This window comes from Accipiter gentilis, chromosome 11 (genome assembly GCF_929443795.1).
Source record: "Accipiter gentilis chromosome 11, bAccGen1.1, whole genome shotgun sequence".
Lineage (NCBI taxonomy): Eukaryota > Metazoa > Chordata > Aves > Accipitriformes > Accipitridae > Astur > Astur gentilis.
In genome coordinates, this window is record NC_064890.1 from 7,828,721 (window position 1) to 7,849,438 (window position 20,718).

A 20,718-nucleotide genomic window follows, 5' to 3' on the forward strand; every position below is an offset into this window, starting at 1 on the left:
CCCAAGGACCCTCTGCTCCCCACATCCCACACTGCACTCTTCACCTTATCGAAGCCTGGCATCCCACTTCCACCCTCCTGTCCTGGGGGAGGAGAGACAGCCTTGGAAGGGGCAGAAAGCACTCCTGTTGTACAACATCAGTAATCTGACACTGTCTTTAACAAGATTATCTTGTATCCCTCTCTCCTCCCTCCCCCCACACGCACAAGAAACCCTTTTTAAGGCTAGTGCTGGTTTGCTTCTCTACTCAGGGAAGCTTACGCTACTAAATAATCTGCACTTTTTTTCTCCCCTCATGTTATTTCTGTCTCTGGGTGTTTCTCATTTTCCTCTATCTTACGCTTTTCCCTCCTGGCATTAATAACATTGTGAAGAATGATTTCAGATGCCAGTCTAAGTCTGTGCTTGAGAGACACAGCTTTGGACAGAAAATGTTGGCTCTCTGAGACAGGGAGCTGGAGAGATCGTTTCCTGTGGTCTCGCTCACCACCCTACCCCCCCGCCCCGTAGCCACAGGGACCACCAGCATCCCCTGCGGAGCCATCAGGTTTCCCATCCCGTCAACCCACCGATGCTAACAGGCACTTAATTGTGCTGATGGGCAGAAAGGAAGAGGGGAAAAGGCAGGCAGCTAAATACGAGAACAGTGAAGGACCGTGTTTAAGGACGTTGGCACAAGTGATGTGCCTCAGACAACAGTGTCAGATGCTCCGAGGGAGTGATGGACAAGAAATACAATCGTGAGAGAACCTTAAGAAAACAAAACGCCAGGATGACGAAGAGTAAGTGAAGCCTTGTATGAAGAAAGCCCCTTGTAGGATAGGAGGAATGAAGATAGGAAGGAGACTAGTTAAGGCTTATAGAGTAATTACATGTCTCTTAATCAGTGATATTGCTTTCCCATGAATTCTACTGGGGATTTCGAGACTGCACGTTGCTGTTGTCGCTGGAGCTGAGAGCTCACCAGCTGCATGCTGTCTGGGTGAAAGCTTTGTGCTGGGCCTTCACCACAGGCTGGTCCCTGCCCCAAGCATGCAGGTTAGTTCAGCCCAAGTGGAGCAGCTTTGCTGCATTAACTTTGCTACAGTAGCCGTTACTGCTGGCAAGCTCCCTCCCATGTATTGGAGAACTTTGCCGGCACAACCAGGGTGGGTGGTATTTTATTTTTGCTACAGTGATGCTGATTCTTTCACAAAATGTGAGAAAATTCATCTATCCTTCCAGACACATATAGTTTAGAGGGGAAGGTCATTTGGGTTATGTCTTAATAGCACAGTGAGTGGCTTGTCAGACCAAATAACACAGAATTAAAAAACTTCTACCTGTAACCCTGGATGGATGAGCTAGTTCAGTACTCAGATTTCATCAAACACAGGGAAGAAGAGTTTGGGTGCTAATGGAACGGGGTTAGAGACAACATAAGGAAACACTGTACTTCACACAGAAGCCTGCTAAAATCTTAGAGGTCTAATCTTCATAGTGTGAACATGTACAACTCTACAGTCATCAAGAAAAACACTTCTGTGGATAGAAAGGCTCTAAGTTTTTAATCTTAGGCTCACATGTTGTTCCTTATATTTTTATACATACCTGAGCCTCTTTTTAATCGTCTTCTTGCAAGTTTAATTTGATCCTGAAGAATCTGGACCCAGTCCCTAGGACCAGGAAGTTTATCCACATGGTTAGCAGTGCAGTATTTTTCTGTAAAGACTGAAATAAAAAGATACCACCTTTTTGAAATGTACCACCAGAATGGAGAAAATGAGACTGGAGAGGATTATAAACAAAATATATCAAATTATCCACTTATCAAAAAGCATTTAAATGGCCAAATCTAGGACTGTGAGAACAGAGTCCAACTCAGTGTTTCACAAGTTTATCATTCAGAAGTCATTTGTGTGTATAAATATCACAGCGATACCATGGTTACTACTTATAAAAGCCTATCCCAGAGAAACTGTCCACACCTGACGTCTTCCATTCATGAATTTCACATAAAAGCATCACAGAAAAATAATAGTGTACTTTGAACTCAGTCTCCAGATGTGGCAGGAACTCATAAATGCTGCCTTCCATACAGTACAAGTAGAGAGCTGAAGATCTGGTCATTTGGTGGCCTCTTGGTCAGGTTCCTAAGGCTGCAGACAAACTGATGAAAGATAGAAGTCCTACTACTGCAGAAATCTCTACAGTTCTCATACTGCCAAACCAGATGGAACAGAATGTTTATAAAGCTACTTAAAAAATCAAAAAGGAATTATCGAAAAAAACAAAGTATCCTACAGGTCCAATTTTACGTTTTATAAAAATGGTACATTATCTTTAATTCCATATTTACAGCAAACCTAACAATGTTATACCAAAAATACAAAACTATAAAAGAAGTGAAACTGATGCAATTGATTTTCATCATGCATCTGAGAAGTGTGCAAAAAATAAACAAGAACAGACAGAAACAGAAAAAATATTATTACTGTTAGTATTGCTATTGTAGTCTTGGTCAGAGGTCTCAGAGCCCAGTGTCCAATTATGACTGGCAAACAAAGAGAGAAAACTGGTCCCAGCTCAAGGAATTTGCAAACCTTGAGAATAAACGTCACACAAATGGGATGGGAAAGCATGCAACAAAAAAATGACAATTTCAGTATTTTTATACATGCACTTTTGAAATAGTGCTAGCTGGTAAGTATAAGGGGACTGGAAAGTAATCCCACCCTCCGAACTCTTTCCGTGTTAACAACTTCACAGAACCATTGCATGAAAGGCACTAGCAATACTGCAGTCTGATCAGCAAGGATGTCAGACGAACTCTGAGGTCTTCCCAGAGAAGTCAATACAGCCCCACACATCACCAGTGTCCCGTTTGCAACAATTATGGTCTCTCTGAAGGTAGAAATAATCTTTCCCTTCTGAATCCAAACGATATACATCCGTACCTGACACGATGGGAACCTGATCAATGACTAAAGACTCCTACTTACTTTGAACATGCAACTGCAGTTCCTGCTTGTGACCAGGGCCTGGGGACAACCTGTGACACTAGGCTGTACCCAGGCCACCCGCTTCAGGTGCCTACTGTGGGAATTACGACTGCTGCCTGCTGTTGCCTGCATAGGAAGCCAGGGTCTGGCAGCCTTGTAGGGCCAATATGTTAACTTGCTTCTCATCTCTAACTTGCTTGTTCTTCTCTTGAATGAAAGTCCAAATATCTTTGATTGCTCAACGTGTGGTTAGGGAAACACAAATGTGGGCAAAAGGGAATGGGAGTGTAACAGGAAGGAGGCAGGAGAAGCGGGACCTCCCCTTTCTACCTGAAAGCTGTATGGTGCTAACAACCCCTCTATCGTAGAATCATAGACTGGTTTGAGTAGAAAGGGACTTTTAAAGTTCATCTAGTCCAACCCCCCCGCCATGGGCAGGGACACCTTCCACCAGACCAGGTTGCTCAAAGCCCCATCCGACCTGGCCTTGAACACTGCCAGGGATGGGGCATCCGCAGCTTTTCTGGGCAACCCGTTCCTGTGTCTCATCACCCACATCATTTAAAAAAAAAAAAAAAAAAAAAAAAAAAAAAAGTCTTCCTCATGTCCAATCTAAGCCTACGCTCTTTCAGTTTAAAACTGCTGTCCCTTGTCCTGTCACTACAGGCTTTGGTAAAATGTCTCGCCATCTTTCTTATAAGCCCCCTTAAGTACTGAAAGGCCACAATAATGTCTCCCTGGGGCCTTCTCTTCTCCAGGCTGAACAACCCCAACTCTCTCAGCCTGTCCTCATAGGGGAGGTGCTCCAGCATTCTGATCATTCTTGTGTCCCTCCTCTGGACCTGCTCCAAGAGGTCCATGTCTTCCTGTGCTGAGGACCCCAGAGCTGGACACAGTACTTCAGGTGGGATCTCACCAGAGCGGAGCAGAGGAGCAGAATCACGTCCCTCGACCTGCTGGTCACGCTGCTTTTGATGCAGCCCAGGACACAATTGGCTTTCTGGGCTGTGAGTGCACATTGTTGGCTCGTGTCCAGCTTTTCATCCACCAGTATTCACAAGTCCTTCTCCACAGGGCTGCTCTCAATCCCTTTATCCACCAGCCTGCAGTGATACTATGGATTGCCCTGACCCACGTGCAGGACCTTGCACTTGGCCGTCTTGAGCTTCATGAGGTTCGCATGGATCCACTCCTCAAGCCTGCCACAGTCCTTCTGGATGGCATCCCTTCCCTCCAGCATGTCGACCGCACCACAGAGCTTGGTGTCATCCAGCATCTAAAGGGGGCCCACAAGAAAGCTGGAGAGGGACTTTTTACAAGGGCATGTAGTGTAGGACAAGGGGTAATCACTGTGAGGATGGTTAAGCACTGGAAGAGGTTGCCTAGAGAAGCTGTGGATGCCCCATCCCTGGAAGTGTTCAAGGTCAGGTTGGATGGGGCTCTGAGCAACCTGGTCTGCTGGAGGGTGTCCCTGCTTGTGGCAGGGAGGGTGGAACTAGATGATCTTTGAAGGTCTCTTCCAACCCAAACCATTCTATGAGTCTATGACCTGCAAACTTGCTGAGGGTGCTCTCAATCCCACTATCCACATCATTGATGAGGATATTAAATAGTATTGGTCCCAGTATGGATCTCTGAAGGACACATCACACTTCTGAACACAGCTCATTGACTTCTGCAGGGAAGGACTTCACTGGCTGGATTTCTAGTCAATGACATAGAGGAAAAATAACAGCTTCTGATTTTTTAATTTTTTTTTTTATCATCTTTTTTCCCTCAGTTCTGAGTAAAAGACTGATGCAACTCACAAGTGAAACTGGTTGCCCAGGAGAAACACTGCAACCGATTCAACAAGTGCCACTGAATACCCAAAGCCAAAAGAGAGGATTTCTCCCCAGCTAATCATCCCGTTGCAGAATCGTTAAATTACTTGTAAGGACGACAGTTAAAATGTTTTCAGACACGAAGAGCAATTTTCAAGCAAACAGTCCCTCCTTTAAGTTCTCTGCTCATTTTTGTATGAATGTAGCCTTTTCTGCATTTTTGTATCTCTGTCATGGAAAAGGACTAAAAGTGCCACTAAAGGATATCTGGGCACGTGGTAGAGGAATGTCCTAATAATAATAATGCAAACAACATGATGTTGTTCTTGTGGAGATTTCATACTGGCTCAGTTATTTCTTGGAATAAATGAAACAACAGTGTCTGACAGCCCAGCTCTTTGGAGGGAAGAAGGGTGCTATTGGAGCCGGGCTGAGTAAAGATCCACAGGATGTCAGCTCTTGGCATCTTATTCCATCACAGCTTTTAGGGACGGGCTCCGCTATCAGGGATCAGGCACTAGCATTTGGGCAATACTGTAAAAGCCAATAAAGATCTCTGTTATTACAGTGGTACCTACTAGTACCATTACAGATGAAATTTATCTGTTGGAACTACAACTCTCCCGCTTTCTTCTCCCAAACTCAAGGGAAGAGGTTAAATCAAGCCTAAGAATTTGCTACTGAGAAACACTGCTCTCTGCAGTGGGTGACAACTGCTGTTTTAATGGTGCTGCTGCATCTACTGAAAAACATTTATTTTATCACAGTGCTGCTCAAATTAAGAGGGTTTTTTTTAAAGTAATTTTGAACTCCTTTTTCTTCCATTTAACTTATTTATTAAAGCTCTTAAGGAAGAATGAGATACAGATAGAGTGAATTCAACTACAGATTTTTGCAGATTACTGAGCTCAAGAAAGGAGGGTATAAAAAAGTGTTTGTGATTTAAATCTAATTATAAGCATAACTGTAAGAAAGTCTGCCAGCAACTCTGTAAGATGTATTAGGACTATGACATAGCCACAACATATACTTCATTGCAAAATTGCACAGGTTGAAAGGGTCCTCTGGACGTCTCCGTGCCCAGCCTACTGCTCAAAGCATGGCCAACTAGATCACGATGCTCTGCACTGTGACCAGTCAAGTTTTGACTATTTCCAGGGATGGAGATCCTGCAGCCTCCCTAAGCTGTTATTCCACTGTTCAACCATTCTCATGTTGAAAAAGCTTTTCCCTATATCATATTGAAATTTTCCATGTGTCTGATGCCTCTTGTGCCTATGGGAAGAGTCTGAGTCCATCTTCTCTACACCATCCCATTAGGTAGTTCTGGACAGCAAAAAGGTTTCTCCTGAATTGTCTTCTCTCCCATTCTCTCAGCCTCTCTTCATATGTCACTTCACACACATACTTACCTGCTTCAGCACCATAAGTCTTGGTGGCCCTCCATTGCACTCAAGCCAGTATGTCAATGTCTTTCTTGCATGGGGAGAGGGGAGCAAAAGTGGACACAGAGGTGGTTGCAAAACGTTCCCCTGCCCCCTTTTGTTGCCAGTGGACTTACAGAAGCTCTTCTCATTGCCTTATGTCTCCTAGGTTAGCAATCTGTACCTCAAGATGAGTCACAGACTCTAAAATAAGCTCTACTTTGCAACACAGCCTATCTTTTGGTAACTTGGGTATTTTCCCTACTAGATCAGATTTCAAAATAATAGAATCCAGTTCAGAATCTCTGGCTTAATACCAGCTCTTTATATGTTGCAATCACAGAGTTTGAAGGTACACGTGTTCTTCTGGAAGCTAAAAAGCAGTGATCGCTAAGAAAAACCACCCAGCACAGGATCCTCACATTGACTAAGAAATCTGCTCCCACAAGAGAAGGACCACCACTGTTCTTAGGAGCATTAAACTCATCTCAGTCCCAGTATTACCTCACTCCATCTCTCCTCAATCCAGCTACCAACTACTAAACTATTTACAGAGCAGACACAGTCAGATGAAGTGCGAGCCTCAGAATTTTGATTGAAGAGGATCAGTTACGCTGTCATTGTGTTTTCAAGATTTCTTTGCATCTCTGATATCCGGAAAAAAAAATAATTATCTTACACGAACATTGAGTTTCTAACCTTAGAGCCTGACTTCAGAAATTGGGATCATTGGCTTAAAATTAACACAAGCTGTCCCTGTAGAAGCTATTTTTAACAACTGAATGAAAGGGAATAGAAATAAGACTGCATATTTTAATAGACCTAACACACGTCAGAAATTCTAATCCCCTTACACTCTCCTTAGCTGAGAATAGGTTATAATTACACATATGAAAAAAAGCAAAAAACATACCTTTTATTGCACCCACAATATTTTGGTCTAGTCCTTTCCGGTTGTCATTGAGCCCTCTTTTCCTTTTGCCATTTGGTAAAGAGTTAGCCAAAGTCTTGTCATCAAAAAATGCACAGACCAGCTTCCTAAAAAGCAGACTTCCTGAGCGAGTATAGTTTGATAATATAGAGTCCAGCTGAGATTTCGGCATGAAGACGTCAAAGCCTTCTGCAAGTTGCACTTCTGGCTACCAAAAGAATACAAATGTTTTAATTAAACGAGCATTCAAAGACACTATTTTACTTCAATCATGCATCTGGTGAGACTTTACAATCACTTAATCAAACCGTGAACCTTTTCCCAGCTATTCAGTACCACAGCAGCCTACTTCATTGAAATCAAACCCCATCAGTGAATAAGCACCTTAAAAGGCAAATCAAATAATCATACTCATGTCTAGCCACTGTAATAGTTAACAATTACTGACGTTATTTCTAGGTGTACAGCTAACAAAAAGAAAAGAGATACCTTTCAATATTGGATAATAATGACAACTAGAGGATCATCCCAGAGCAACACTCCTATGTGATGCTTTTTGGACTTTTATCTAACCATTTTATGGACTTGTTTCACTGCCAAATTATGTGAACAAGCATGCTGTTGGGCAGCCAGGCATTTCCAAGAAGCACAAATGCAGGGCTACCGGTCCATTCCATGTGTTTTCCCAAGAGGGCTTCCAGCACAGATATGGCCCACATGAGTGGAAGCAGATGATGAGTTTGAGGTTGCCCTTGGAGCCAGTGCTTGCTGATCATCCATTTTTCCCTTCTTTTCATATTCCTAAAATGCATCCTTAGAAGAGGATGATGTTAGATAGACACCTTGTTTCAGCACAAAAAACCTCAGTGGTAAATCACAGGGATATAAATCTAGCAACTGCTAGAAAGTGACAGGGAGGGGAAGAGAAGGAAACAAAATTATCCTGCATTTCACAAGAGTCTTGTCTCAAGTACAAAGAGGGCCAAAGCAGACAAAGGCCTTCAAGGAAGTCCCCTTACTAAGAGTCTTTTTGCTGTCCCTATCTGTACATATCAGAAATTACACAAATAATATTTGCAGTATCTTCTTCTGTGACTACCACACAGTGCTTACACAAGATGTCTGTATGGAATAATTATATACCTAGAATGAAGATACATCATGAACAAACTAAAAATTTTAAGATATTATCTGATAGTTGGCAAGGGGGGGGGGGGAATCAGTGGTCATGATGTGAGAAAATAAGCTAACATTACAGCCTTGCTCTTAATAACTTGCTCTTTTTTTTCCCCTACATGAAAACATATCCACCACTGATGGTGCATTTTCAAAGATGTTTACAGAGCAAGAGCAAATGCCATCTCCTATCAAATCACCTGCAAACATCTTGAATCTAGACAGAAGAAAGGGCTGCCAATCTCAGAAGAATTTGGCTGTGTAACTCTTTTCCCATGGATTTTTAAAAATCAGTATCAAGAGAGTTACAGCAAGCAGAATATTTTCAAAGCATATACTATCATTGGATATGCATGTGTATTGTGTGATAAAACTGAAGATTACAATGCTTTGGGAACCCAGGACGAGGAATCTTAAAATATGCAGACAGTAATTAAAAAAAAAAAAAAAAATCTAAAAAGCGTCTAAGTTTCTCAGATTGTTCTGGATGAAAAGTTGTTTTTTACCTTGAGAACTTTCAAAATGCTGGATCCAGCAAAACAGTCAGAGTTATTTCATTTGACATTTGATAACCTTCTGAAGTAGGTGGGTTTTTAATATGTTACTTCTAAACTTTCTGGTGACAGAGAAGATTTTCAAGAGTAAGTAAACGTGGGCCAAGTTTACAACTTGGAAAAAATTCTACTTTGTGTTAACCAAAAACCAGAATGTAGTTGTCATGGTGATGAAGGCATCCTGTCCTATTCTCTTACTTGGGTCTTGAGTCTTATGATAGCAATCTAAGATGACCTCAATGATAGCAGACACCTAGGGCAGACAAATCATCTTCACTAATACAGCTGTAAAATACATTTCAAACCCTATCAGTGCACTAGCGTGGAGCAGTCAATATTATTTTAGTTTTGACTATTTTATTCTTAATAGAGGAATCAATTTGTATATCAGTAAAATAACTTGAAGGCAAAAAGCTGATTTATTCTTGCTTTCCTTTAGCAGTAAACTATTCTTCAATCAAAGACAATCAGTACCTAATTGAACTTTATGATCACTTTGAATGCAACTTCTGAAAAGGAAAAGCATTTGTTAGTAGATAATGATCATGGCATAAGGAACAGGTGGGTAAGCTACTCGTGTACAATAAAATAAATAAGACCTGAATGCCAAAGGCTTTTGCTGTGCTAAAATTAACAGGCGGTGAATTAGATTTAATCCTAGACATTTCAGTAGGTTGTACTATGTAGATTAGAAATGATTAGGTTATAAATGAAATATTGTAACAGTAAAACAAACACAAAAGTTTAACTAAGAGTAACAGAACATTACATTTCATGGGCCAGATTAAGAGTTGGTCTCACAAAGACTTTTTCCACCTCCATAAGTAGCAGTATTTCATCTCAGCAAATCTGAACCAATTGCACTGGTTTCAGTAGCCCCAATTTTATACACATTAAACTGAGTTTTTTCTTAAAGTTCAATAAACGTTGGCAAAATAACAGCGGTGGCAGTCCTGGCATATGACACAGCACCCGCTACAGACAACTCGTGCAATATTCTCAAGGGAACATTTATTTATGGTGCTGCGTAAAATGTCTTTCATTTTTTTCAGGCACTCAGATACACTAGAGATGCTTATGAATAAATAGAAAAAGATAATACCGCCATTCATTCTGACAGAAATTACTTTCTTTAGCCTTCTTAAAATGTTTAAGGTCACATTTTATTTCCGCTGTTAAATATATCTGTTTTCAGAACTCAACTGTTTTCTTTCCAAAGACAAAACAAAATCCATTTGTTTGTCTCGAGGTTCTGGCTCTGTAAATTTAGTCAAACAACTACGGTGGCAAGCAGGGGCCAAAGCATGGGATGGCAGATGAGGACCTGATTTATAAGACACATGTTTCCTCTTCTTGTTTTCCTTAGGTCAAATTGGCACGAAGAATTGTGTCCAGTGATGGAACACATTCATAAAGCCAAATTAAATTCCATTGCAAGTAAAAAAAGGTTTCCAAAACCAGAAAAGAGTGCCACAAGCAAAGAAAAATTATAAGCACAAATTGCGTACTGGAGATAAATTACCAGTCCCTCCCCAAACCATTCCCTCAAACATTATTAAGCATAATACTACAAAAGGAAAGCCCTTGAAAAAAGCATCAAACTAGTTACTCTGTATCACTACACTGACTCTGTAGCATGAGACTGCAATCTAATTAGTGGTGCAGCTTGCATCTATACAACTGAATTATCATGACTGCTCTTTTTTATTATTAGTTCCCACTTCCAGAAAGGTAGAATATTATCTGCTGCATTGTTTTCATTTACGCTTATTGATACTGAATTTAATTATGTTTTTCTAGCTAATAGTACTTAGGAAATTGGAAACTGCCTGCTCAAAATTAAAAATATATTAGAGAAATTAATGATCAGTTTACTCATCAGTGAACTGGTTCAGATGACATCTATTTGGTCATTAAACAAAGCCAATCAGCCACCAGATACATGAAATTTCTATCAACACATACACATTACATAAATGAAGAAAAAAGACTTATTGCAATTTTACATGTGAAAAGTACTTATTTTTAGAGTGGCAAATTTTGCCCCCTTCAGTCACGCTGACATCATCAACAGCATCAAGGCCCTCATCCAGCAACCACAGTGATGAAGACCAAACGACCCGATACAGCAAAGACTGAGGTATGAACTTTGTAGAGGTAAGGAGTCCCCTGAAGCTAGGAGGACCAGCCAGGCACGAAACACACCACATTAATACACCTTGGCAGGATAAGGGTATACGTGTGAACTACATGCGCTCATCAGCAAATGACAGGGTTGTGAATGCTTTATACACGCAGCACTTTTCACAGCTCCTGATCTCATGGTGGCTCTTGGCAACAGGAGAGATGAACAAATTTCCACTGCAAGCTCAAACAACAGGCAGCCTTGAACTCAAGGGAGAACTACACGCTCATTAAAGTTGAAAAGACAGACCCACAACTTTGTAATCAGCACTCACTCAGTTGAAAAAAACCAACCCAAAACTTTGTAATCAGCACTCCCCACATCTCACCCTACTGTCTCCATTCAACCCTACCCAAGATATGCTTGTTTATTCCAACAAGAAGTGGGAACACATGTCAACCTGACTTGAGTACTGATTCTCCCAAATGAGTGAGTGCTTTAAAATCCTGTGATACCACATGTTAAAATATTAACTTACATCTGATGAAGCCGATTCAAGGATAATTCCAAATCCTGAAACAGGGGTTTCTGGTTTTAGGGAGGGTTCAATTGCTTGCAGACTCGATCGTTCCGAGTTTGCTGATAGCTTCTTTTCATTCTCTGCGGAGTTGGGTTTCTTATTCACGGTAATTGGTTCAACAGTTTTGAGGGGCAGTTTTTTCTTTTTATTTCTCTTTCTTGATATTGTTGACTTTTGCGCACAAATCAGAGGAACAGGAGGCTGCTGTCTGTTTTGAGTCCCAACTGAATGAAAGAAAGTAATGAATTAAATTTACAGATGAAAAGCACATGTATAACCACACAGATGCACCATTAAACTACCAACATACTGAACTTATCTTGTGGATAAGTGGTACGGTTTTCAGGGCTGTTTCTGCATGTGAAACAGTTACATTTTATCACCTTTGCATAATTTTCCAATCTGTACAATGGCAATAATGACACTGAGCTCCACTATGAGGTTTTTCAAGACATACTGATGAATAGCGTTTTAGGAAAATTAGGAATACATGGTTCTTTTTCCTCGTGACCAGTAGATGGTTGGTGACATGAAGGACTTAACCAATGATTAATTTGTATACCCTCTTGAACGACTGAGAATGTCACTGTCTTTGAGCATCTTTTCCTGATAAAGTAAGATAATACAAGTGCTAATGCAATTGCAGTTATTTTTATGAATGTAGTCACCAAGTTAATCAGCTCGGCAAGAACATTTCAAGTATCATTATGTCAAGAATGAGTGAAAACACTATTCAATAGTTTAATTTCTGGAAAAAAAGTAACCCAAAGTTGCATCAGTTTGTTTTGCTCATACACAGAAACTGACAGTTCATGTGTTACCTCTGAAATCTAAGAGATCCTATTTTATATTTATCAATATTTTGCATTTTCCAGTATCAACATTCATTTGTATAAATTAAGGCACCAATGCTGAACCTGTAGCAATGTGAGCAAGTCCTCCAGCAGAATGCTATGCAGATACAATTATATGTCTGGATGAATCAGTAAGGTCAAGGTCAAAAAAATAAAGCCAAAAGTGCTACACATGCAAATCAAACTCATTCGAGCTACGAGTGAACTACAAATAGTCCTCATCTACAAAGCTTGAGGAAAAAAACAAACCTTGGAATACTGTTTATTAAAAGATGTCTGGGATATTTCATTTCTGGCAAGGATTTACGAGACTCTAATTTGTAGTTTATCATTTAGACAGAAGGGTGCTTGAATACTAAAATAAGTTATTACACTTTCACTTACATGTTTGCATTTTAGCTTTTTTTTCTTTTAGCAAGAAAAATGCCAAATGATTTTTTTTCTCTGCAAAGCCATCATTTCATGCCTACCAGAAAATATGAACTATTCCCAGTGAATCAAAAGATTCACTAATTAACAAGGTACTTATCCTGTAGATACATAATAAATAAAGGTTCCTGCTATTGAGGGGCCAGCTCTCCTGGCATAAATGCCAGTTCTGTACCTCTCACCCACAAGCCATTTTTAATCATGCACATAATTTCAATGAAATCGGTACAACTGTGTAAGGAACTCCCTGTCCCAGCAAAGATTGTAAACCTGGGCCTTTGTGTGCTTCTTTGTAAATCGATGACATTTAGAAAAACATCTTTATGTGTATCAACTGATATCAGAAAACCTGTCTGATCCTTCCCATTGCTCACTCGAGCATTATACGCCACGAAGACAAGGAGTTTATTCAGCCCTTCACTCCACCCATATTTCAGTTAATTACTCAACACTGCCTTTTCTTACAGAGGTCTTATTCAGCTGCTCTAAGAGAAAAAACTCCATGGCTCCACTCCCCATCACTCACACTGGATGGGCAACTCAACTGACAAAATCTCCAACTTCTCCAACTCATAAGTGTTAACGCTAATTTTTAGGAAGCACGGAGGCTGCAGCTTCACAGCAGCCTACGATGACCCTAGCTGCCAGGGTCTTGTTGTCCTGCTGGCTCTAGTGCTCTTCTGGCTCTGCACTGTTCTGTGTCAGCTCCTAGCCTAGCAGAACACTGTACTCAATAGTTTTCCCCAATGAACAGATTATCACTGGTTCAGCCAGTAGAAAGAACTGGTAAACCAGCCTGAAGAAGGATGGAAGCCACAACAGGCAGTGTCTAGCTCAGTTGAGGCTACCATGGAGCTGTAACTTGAAAGATATTTGAATGAACTGTTCTACAATAACTTTAAAGTGGCCTTCCAATTTTTTTTTTTTTACCCCTAAGATTAGTGAACTGGTAAGCAGATAACAGGTAAAGTAGCATTTTCCACCTCTGAATGAATGCTTGAAAACAAACTGGGGGTGGTTATGGCATATTGATCTACCCACTCAGCTCCCATTACTAAAGTACCTAATCACATTAGATTTTTTTTTTAAATTTAGCCTTAAAGGATTCCTACAAGATAATACCCCATGATACAGGTAAGGATCTGAGAAGTAGAAATTACATTTCCAAGAAGCCTGTGAAAATTTGACTTTGAATGATGTGTCAAGAGCAGGAAACAGTCCAGGTTTTCCTGAGTCTCCACGTAGATTTCTGTCTTACTAGACCACTCCTCCTAACAAGAAGATCATAGAATCATAGACTAGTTTGGGTTGGAAGGGTCCTCCAAAGACCATCTACTCCAATCCCCCCGAAACGAGCATGACTAGATGCTTGTCATGGATAGGCATGTATGGGGCTGGTCATTGTACCTGCTTGAATCTGCATCAGTTTTCGCATGGTCTTGAGCTCTTGAAGAATAGCCTGTAGGGTCGACTGGCAATTACATGTACAGCAGTTTGGTCCAATTGATGAATTCATCATTGGGATTTCTCCTGAAAGAGAGAGGAACGAAACAGAGGAGAGACAACGTAAACCACACGAAAACACCCAAACAACAATTACCTGCAGGCATTTGAAACTATTAACAACATACCCCATCATGAAATCAGATCCAAAGCAAGAAAACAAATAATTTTCAACATGGTCCCTTTGAAGAGGAAGGGGCCACTAGTTTTTATCCAATTACTAATATGTGCAATTATATACAGTAGAGGATGTAATGTTACATGGGCTGGAGAAGACTGCTCAGAGCGTGAATACAATGCACTCTTCACAGCAGGGCTTCCTATTGTCAGGCTAGTTCATCTTGAATAACAATAGCACCAAACCTCATTATAAACATACTCACTTTATCACGCACACACAAAAAAGCCCATCTCCCGGAACAGTCTTACAAAAAATGAAGACAGTCTGTGTAATAAAGGTTTATACTGTACATTAAATGAGGGCTTAAGAATTTTTAAACTGTTTGAATGTTACATGTGATTCTTTACCATGTGAAGAATTGAGAATGAAAATAAAATAACCTATTTGGAGAAAAAAAAAAACCAAACCAAAAAAACAAATAGGATGGAAAAAACCACCAGCAAGGAAAGCTTTTATATCTGCTGTTCTGTTTGCTAGGGTAGGATTGTTTTCTATGGCATATTTTCCAGCACTGTGACCTACAAGATGGGCTTTCCATAGTTTCCCTTTGAAAACGAATATAGTAGTTCAACAGATTCTTCTTTTCTAGTAATTCTTACTAGTGTTTAACTGAATTTACGTACTTCTAGTTCTAGCCCTTAGCAGTGCTTTTATTACTGCCTTGCTTTCCAGAAGTTTTGCACCATAGGTCCTGAATTAGGACAGGCTGTAACAGCTGAAAGATTTCAAGCTTTAGCTGCATATCCTGCACTTTAGTTTAAAATAGGTGTATCACTAGCTTTAACACTGCAAATAAAATTTTCAAAATTCAACAAAACACCTGCAGTATCTGCTTGAAACTGAGGGCAGATGTGATGCACCCCCCTTCATTTCAAAATGTGTTTACAGTCATTTAAATTGATAGCTATTTTACTGCTCATCAAAGCATGCGAGAGGAGGGATGATCATTTTATGAAGATAGGTACAAATGGATCTAACAAAAATCATCTTGCTTGGTGTCACATGTGGTGGACTTCTGAGAATGTATTTCCCTTTTTCTTCCATAGCCTGACAGTTATCAGGTGCCCTTTAATCATTACCTAGCTAAAGTGAACGTAAGCAACTCATCTAGTCTTCGCTCATAAATCCTCCCATTTTTCATTATTACTTTTGCTTTCCTCTGAAGCCAAACCAGTTTATTAATACCTTTTTAGGTTTGGTTTGTGTTCTTTCATCAGAGCTCCCTGATGTCAGACCCACACAGATCCCCTGACTTCAATCCTCATTTGAAATGGGTAAAAATCTGGCCACTGCTAAATCTCTCCCACCCTTTCCTAGTTCTTCCAGTGCGTCCCTCCATCCTCAAATCTCCCTTCCCTTGTAGGCACTTGTTCTCTACCTCCTTCCATTCAGTGCTTCAGCTCTGAAGCAACATCTATCAGACTTGAGAAAACTGGTGGTTGTTCTCCCAAAAGTGAGCTACTTGTGAAGCTAAATTGATGTGTCACTTAAAGATTGTTGACATCTTCTGTTGCTCTCCTCCTTTCCTCAGATATTTAGATTGTCCACACTACTGTAATTACAAATTTAGGTATTTTAAAATATCACCCATGGACAAAAACTGTTAATACTGCATTAAGATAAATGGAGTACTTTAAGAATCTCTGCAAATCTAGCAAATACAAATGCAATAGTTCCACCAGCTTCTTCTCTCCAAGGTTTCAGCTGCAAATAAAAACTTTTTGAAAGTAAAAAGCAATCTGGAAAACAGGCTGAGAGTCTCAAATCAAAACAATAAGAGGTTACTGACTCAGCAGGGCTCTGCCTAGTTTGATCTCACCCTTCCTTTGTACGCTGTCTAGTCACTGAAAGTTCCTTGGGGCATGGATGGGATTTTATCTTTTCAATGGTCCATAAAGTGTTTAGCCTATTGTTACAGGTACAGAGGGGAAAGGAAAAAAAAAAAAAAAAAGGTATCTTTAGCTTTGCAGCAGATTACTCAGATTTACCTATCTGTTAAAGGTAGACTTTTAAGTAGATGAAGTTCAAGACTTCTTATAATTTAATAGCATCAGCGTAACTCCACATTTTTCAGTAAGACAAGCAGGTACCCTAGAAATGGAGTCCCAGGAAATTAGGAGAGTTTTATCAATACAAGACAAATACATAGTAAGAACATCCTTCTTCCAGTACTTTCTCAGTTGTTTTAGACTAATAAGCACCTTGGGATAAAGTCTGTCTTCTCTCTTGATCAGAATCCAATATTCCAGTGGACTTCTAGAAATAGTATCTGAAAGACTACAGCAGGAGACAGGGCTGGTGGCTTTTGTTTCCTTCTTAAGAAAGACTCTATATCATGGTGAATTGCATGTGAAAACTTGGACAAATTGTATCAGTAAATACCTGTACATCTTTCCTGTTGCAATATAACATGCTCCTAATGAAAGCACGCAGGCACACAGGCTCCTGATGTAAAACCAAAGGGTCTATTTTCCCATTGAGGCATGGGGGATTTACATTATAATCCCCATTAGCATTGATAGAAATTACCCATGTAAATCTACCATAGGTACTGGAAATGGGAAAAGAGACCACCAATATTTCAAATCAAAGCAGGGTTCTACTGACTTCATACATATTCATGAGGGTTTTTTATTTTCTTTCTATCCTCCATCCTCTGATCAGTTACTGTGTTGTAAGAAACATCTTGTAGAGTGTTCTCAGTCATTGTTCCAAGCACTATCTTTATCATTTTTAGAGGACAAAAGCAACCCTTTTCAACTTGTTATAAATCAATTTTTAATTTTAAAAGGAGAACAGACTTTTTATTTTTATGAAGGAGTCTTTAAAGCACCATCTCCCTCTCTTTTGGAAGCTCGCCAGCAGGCAAATTTGATACTGGCTTCTATGATTGAGAGAAGGAGACTACACAACCACATTAGTTGCTTCCCCCATGTCAGCAGCAAGTAGCCCAGGACAGTTGTTCTTGCAGCTGGGTCTGCTGAGAGTGAATTCACCTGGTATAACATTGCTACCACAAGTTTATATTTGAAAAGCATGCAAGTGCAATCCACTGAAAACGATCTTGATATAACCAAAAAGCAATTCAGCTGCTGCATCACTGCCAGATTTGCTACAGAACACAAGAAACAAAACTAAAATGTTTTAGACAGACTCTATAAGTTGTCTCTAATAGGTCAGACATGCTACTCACTGTTTGTAGCCCCAAGAGGCTTCCACTAAACGCAGTGGGTCACAGACATCTACCTAATATCGTGACTTCTGGAACCACCGCCTTAAATCTGGTTTGCAATAAATCACTTTGCTTTTCAAGTATGTTCCTCCTCTTCTCTCTGTTGCAGCAATTCCTAGGGTCCCCCCATTCCTCCCTTTCTCTCTTCGTCTATTTTTGCCAATACCTTTTTCACAACTGCTTTCTATACCAGCACCTATTAATCATCCATTCCAGCCTCTCCTTGAACCACCTTTACCATGCAAGTAGGTAACTATACTAGTTAGATGGACTTAGCATGCCTGTTACATTAAAATCTGAGTAATTCGGTCTACAACATATAACTTGGCTTCCTATATGGTATCTATCCACAATTGACAGAAAGTTTCTGGACTCAGACTGCCTGCTACAGATGCCTGGACATCTCCCCAGTGATGACCTCGGCCTGACAGCCCCAGGTAGTAAGCTTACATCCTACCTGAACAGTTTTGCTCTGATGATTTTAAACACCACAGTAAGTACCAAGGAGTAGTATCTCCCTTGAGGTATTGTTCAGCATTTCTACACCCAGCTTCTAAGGACTTTGTCTATCCTCCGAGTAACATCTAAAATACTGAGTTAGATGCTCAGGCTCCCAATGCAGGGGATGGGGAGAATCAGACACGTTACGCTGGCCGCCCAGAAGAGCTGCGTGCTGGGTGAGGAGCAGTTTCAGAGCTTGCTCGCAGCCCAGAAATACATCAAAAGTTTTCCTTTCCTAGAGACCAGGCTTTGGAGCCAAAACAGCAAAACCATCTGGCAGGATCACAACACCCCACTGGAGGCGGACACCTCTAATCAAAGAGCTACGCAGATCGTCTTTTCAAAGGTGGCCGGCGGAGAGGGCCCACGCCCGTCTTTATGTAATAACCTAAAAGATTGCATTCCTTTCTGTAGCAGGGCAGCTGCAGAGGGAGGGGTGGAAGGTGCCTTCTCGTTCACTTCCCCAAAAGCTGGGAGCCTGGGCATTCCCCCTGTCCAGCCCAGGAGGTCACTCAACCCAACCCTTCTACTGTCTCACAGGCTGTTCTAACCTGTAAGAGATCATAAATCAGCCGAACCCTTCCTGCCCGTACGAAAAATTAAAGCGCTGACATTTTCTTGCATACAGGGCCAAATCCTGTCAACATGTTTTAGCTCACATGCTGAATCAGGCCCCTGAGGGGACAGAGGTGCTTCTCCACCTACTTTCCGGATCCAGGAGCTAGGCACCTAATCTGTGCAGGCCTGGGCACTTCTGTGCATGCAGAGAACTGTCCCTGCCTGTGCCCAGGGACTCTCAGGGCAGAGAGAGATGTGTGATGAGTTTCAGGTCCTTACACATTTATAAGGTTGTTATGGTGGGATTTTGAGAGCACAGTTTTAGACTGGGATGCTAAATGCCGTCAAGTGTTTTCCCCTCTCCCCTGGATCTGCACCTTTAAATAAAACTCAACTATTTTTTTTGCATTATAAAATAAATAAAACCAGCATGACTTACTGCAACATCTTTTTCCAGGTCAGCTGGTACCTCTGTGTGAATCATTGTCTCTACAGAGAAACAGTCAATCTGGTGAAACCTAGAGCTGTATGTTTTTTAGTGCAGTGACAACGCTTCCTAAAGGACAGTAGTGAGAATAATAGTAGTATTTTTCTTTTTAACTGTTACAAGCAATGAGAACTTGTATGTCTTTAGAGAAGGATACACAGCAGATGCTCCTATTGGGAAGTATGCATACCTTCAGAATCAACTGGAAACTGATAAATGTTTTCAGATGCAATCTCACAATTTTTTATTTTTCACAATTTAGAACTGAGGTACCCCTTCAATATACCCCCCCCCCCCTCTAAATTTAGGGTTGAGTATCAGGAGAAAAACTTCCTGAATTAAATTTAGATTGTTAAAGACGACCTTCAGGAACCTGGCAGTAAAACCTCCATTCTCTGGTACTTAAAACAACAAGACAAAAGCATTTTAAGGGCACACTGCTATCTACTTCAGGGCAGAATTCTCTGCCAGTACAAGATGGACCACGCTCTAGTACATGCTGTTCACAGGTAGACTCCATCATCTCTTTTCTCCGATGGTCCCATCAGAATAAAAGCCTAAGGTTGTAATGGGATTTTGTACCTGAAGTTCAGTGGCCAGTTATAAGGGTGATGCCATGCCCTTAAGAAAGTCAGTAGAATCCTGCTCCGCAAGTAGTGTCACAACAGTGCTACATTACTCATTACAAAGAGGAGTGGTAGAGGTTGACATTTAATTAGCTATGAATTTAATAACAATGGCAAAAGCTGTTTTAATAAGTACTGTATAGAAATTAAGCCCATAACAGCATTGAGTAATTTTGTCCTATCACCAGGAATCCATTTTAAAAGCTAAGACAGATGGTAGCAGAATGCACCGTGCCCACTTTCACACCTTTTCAAAGTGATAACTATGTGCTCATTTTGTAGACTCTGAACTATAACTACTTTCAGTGCAGCGGTACAATAAATCATCACAACAAAGGCAGAAATTTAGTAGAGTACAAGGAGAGAAAAAAAAAGTACTATTCTCAGTATCTAATGCAGATCATACCATTGGATGTCACGGTTCGCGTTTGATTTTGGAACGTTTTCGATCGAGTTCCGTATTGCCCTGAAAAATGGCTAGCTTGGGGTGATAATTCATTCCATGCACCGCTCTGTGAAGGATGAAGGCTCGCCTGGGACTCTGCAGGGGGGTTCAGGCGCTGGGCCCAGGCTAAGTCTAAATCCTGGGGCTCCTCCTTCAGTTTTTCTCCTTCTTTGCCAACTCGTTGATAGATTCTTCCAGTGCTGTCATTCAGTAATCTTCTCATCCCTGTAACTTGTTTTTTAATTTCCCGGCTTTCATCTCCTAATGAAAACAGAGCCACAGTTATCACTGTAAATTAGCAAAACCGG

General features: G+C 40.7%; 1 protein-coding gene across 4 annotated transcripts in view; it reads right to left on the bottom strand.

Moving 5' to 3' along the window:
* Positions 1-20,718, bottom strand: part of BEND7 (BEN domain containing 7) — a 49,397-nt gene that overhangs the window by 13,064 nt on the left and 15,615 nt on the right. For all 4 annotated transcript variants that reach the window (XM_049814129.1, XM_049814128.1, XM_049814126.1 and 1 more), the window contains 5 exons: positions 20,372-20,671; positions 14,285-14,407; positions 11,553-11,818; positions 7,142-7,367; positions 1,591-1,710 (listed from right to left, as the gene is read on the bottom strand). In XM_049814129.1, coding sequence (XP_049670086.1) covers positions 1,591-1,710; positions 7,142-7,367; positions 11,553-11,818; positions 14,285-14,407; positions 20,372-20,671 — 1,035 coding nt within the window. The remainder of the gene's footprint in view (positions 1-1,590; positions 1,711-7,141; positions 7,368-11,552; positions 11,819-14,284; positions 14,408-20,371; positions 20,672-20,718) is intronic.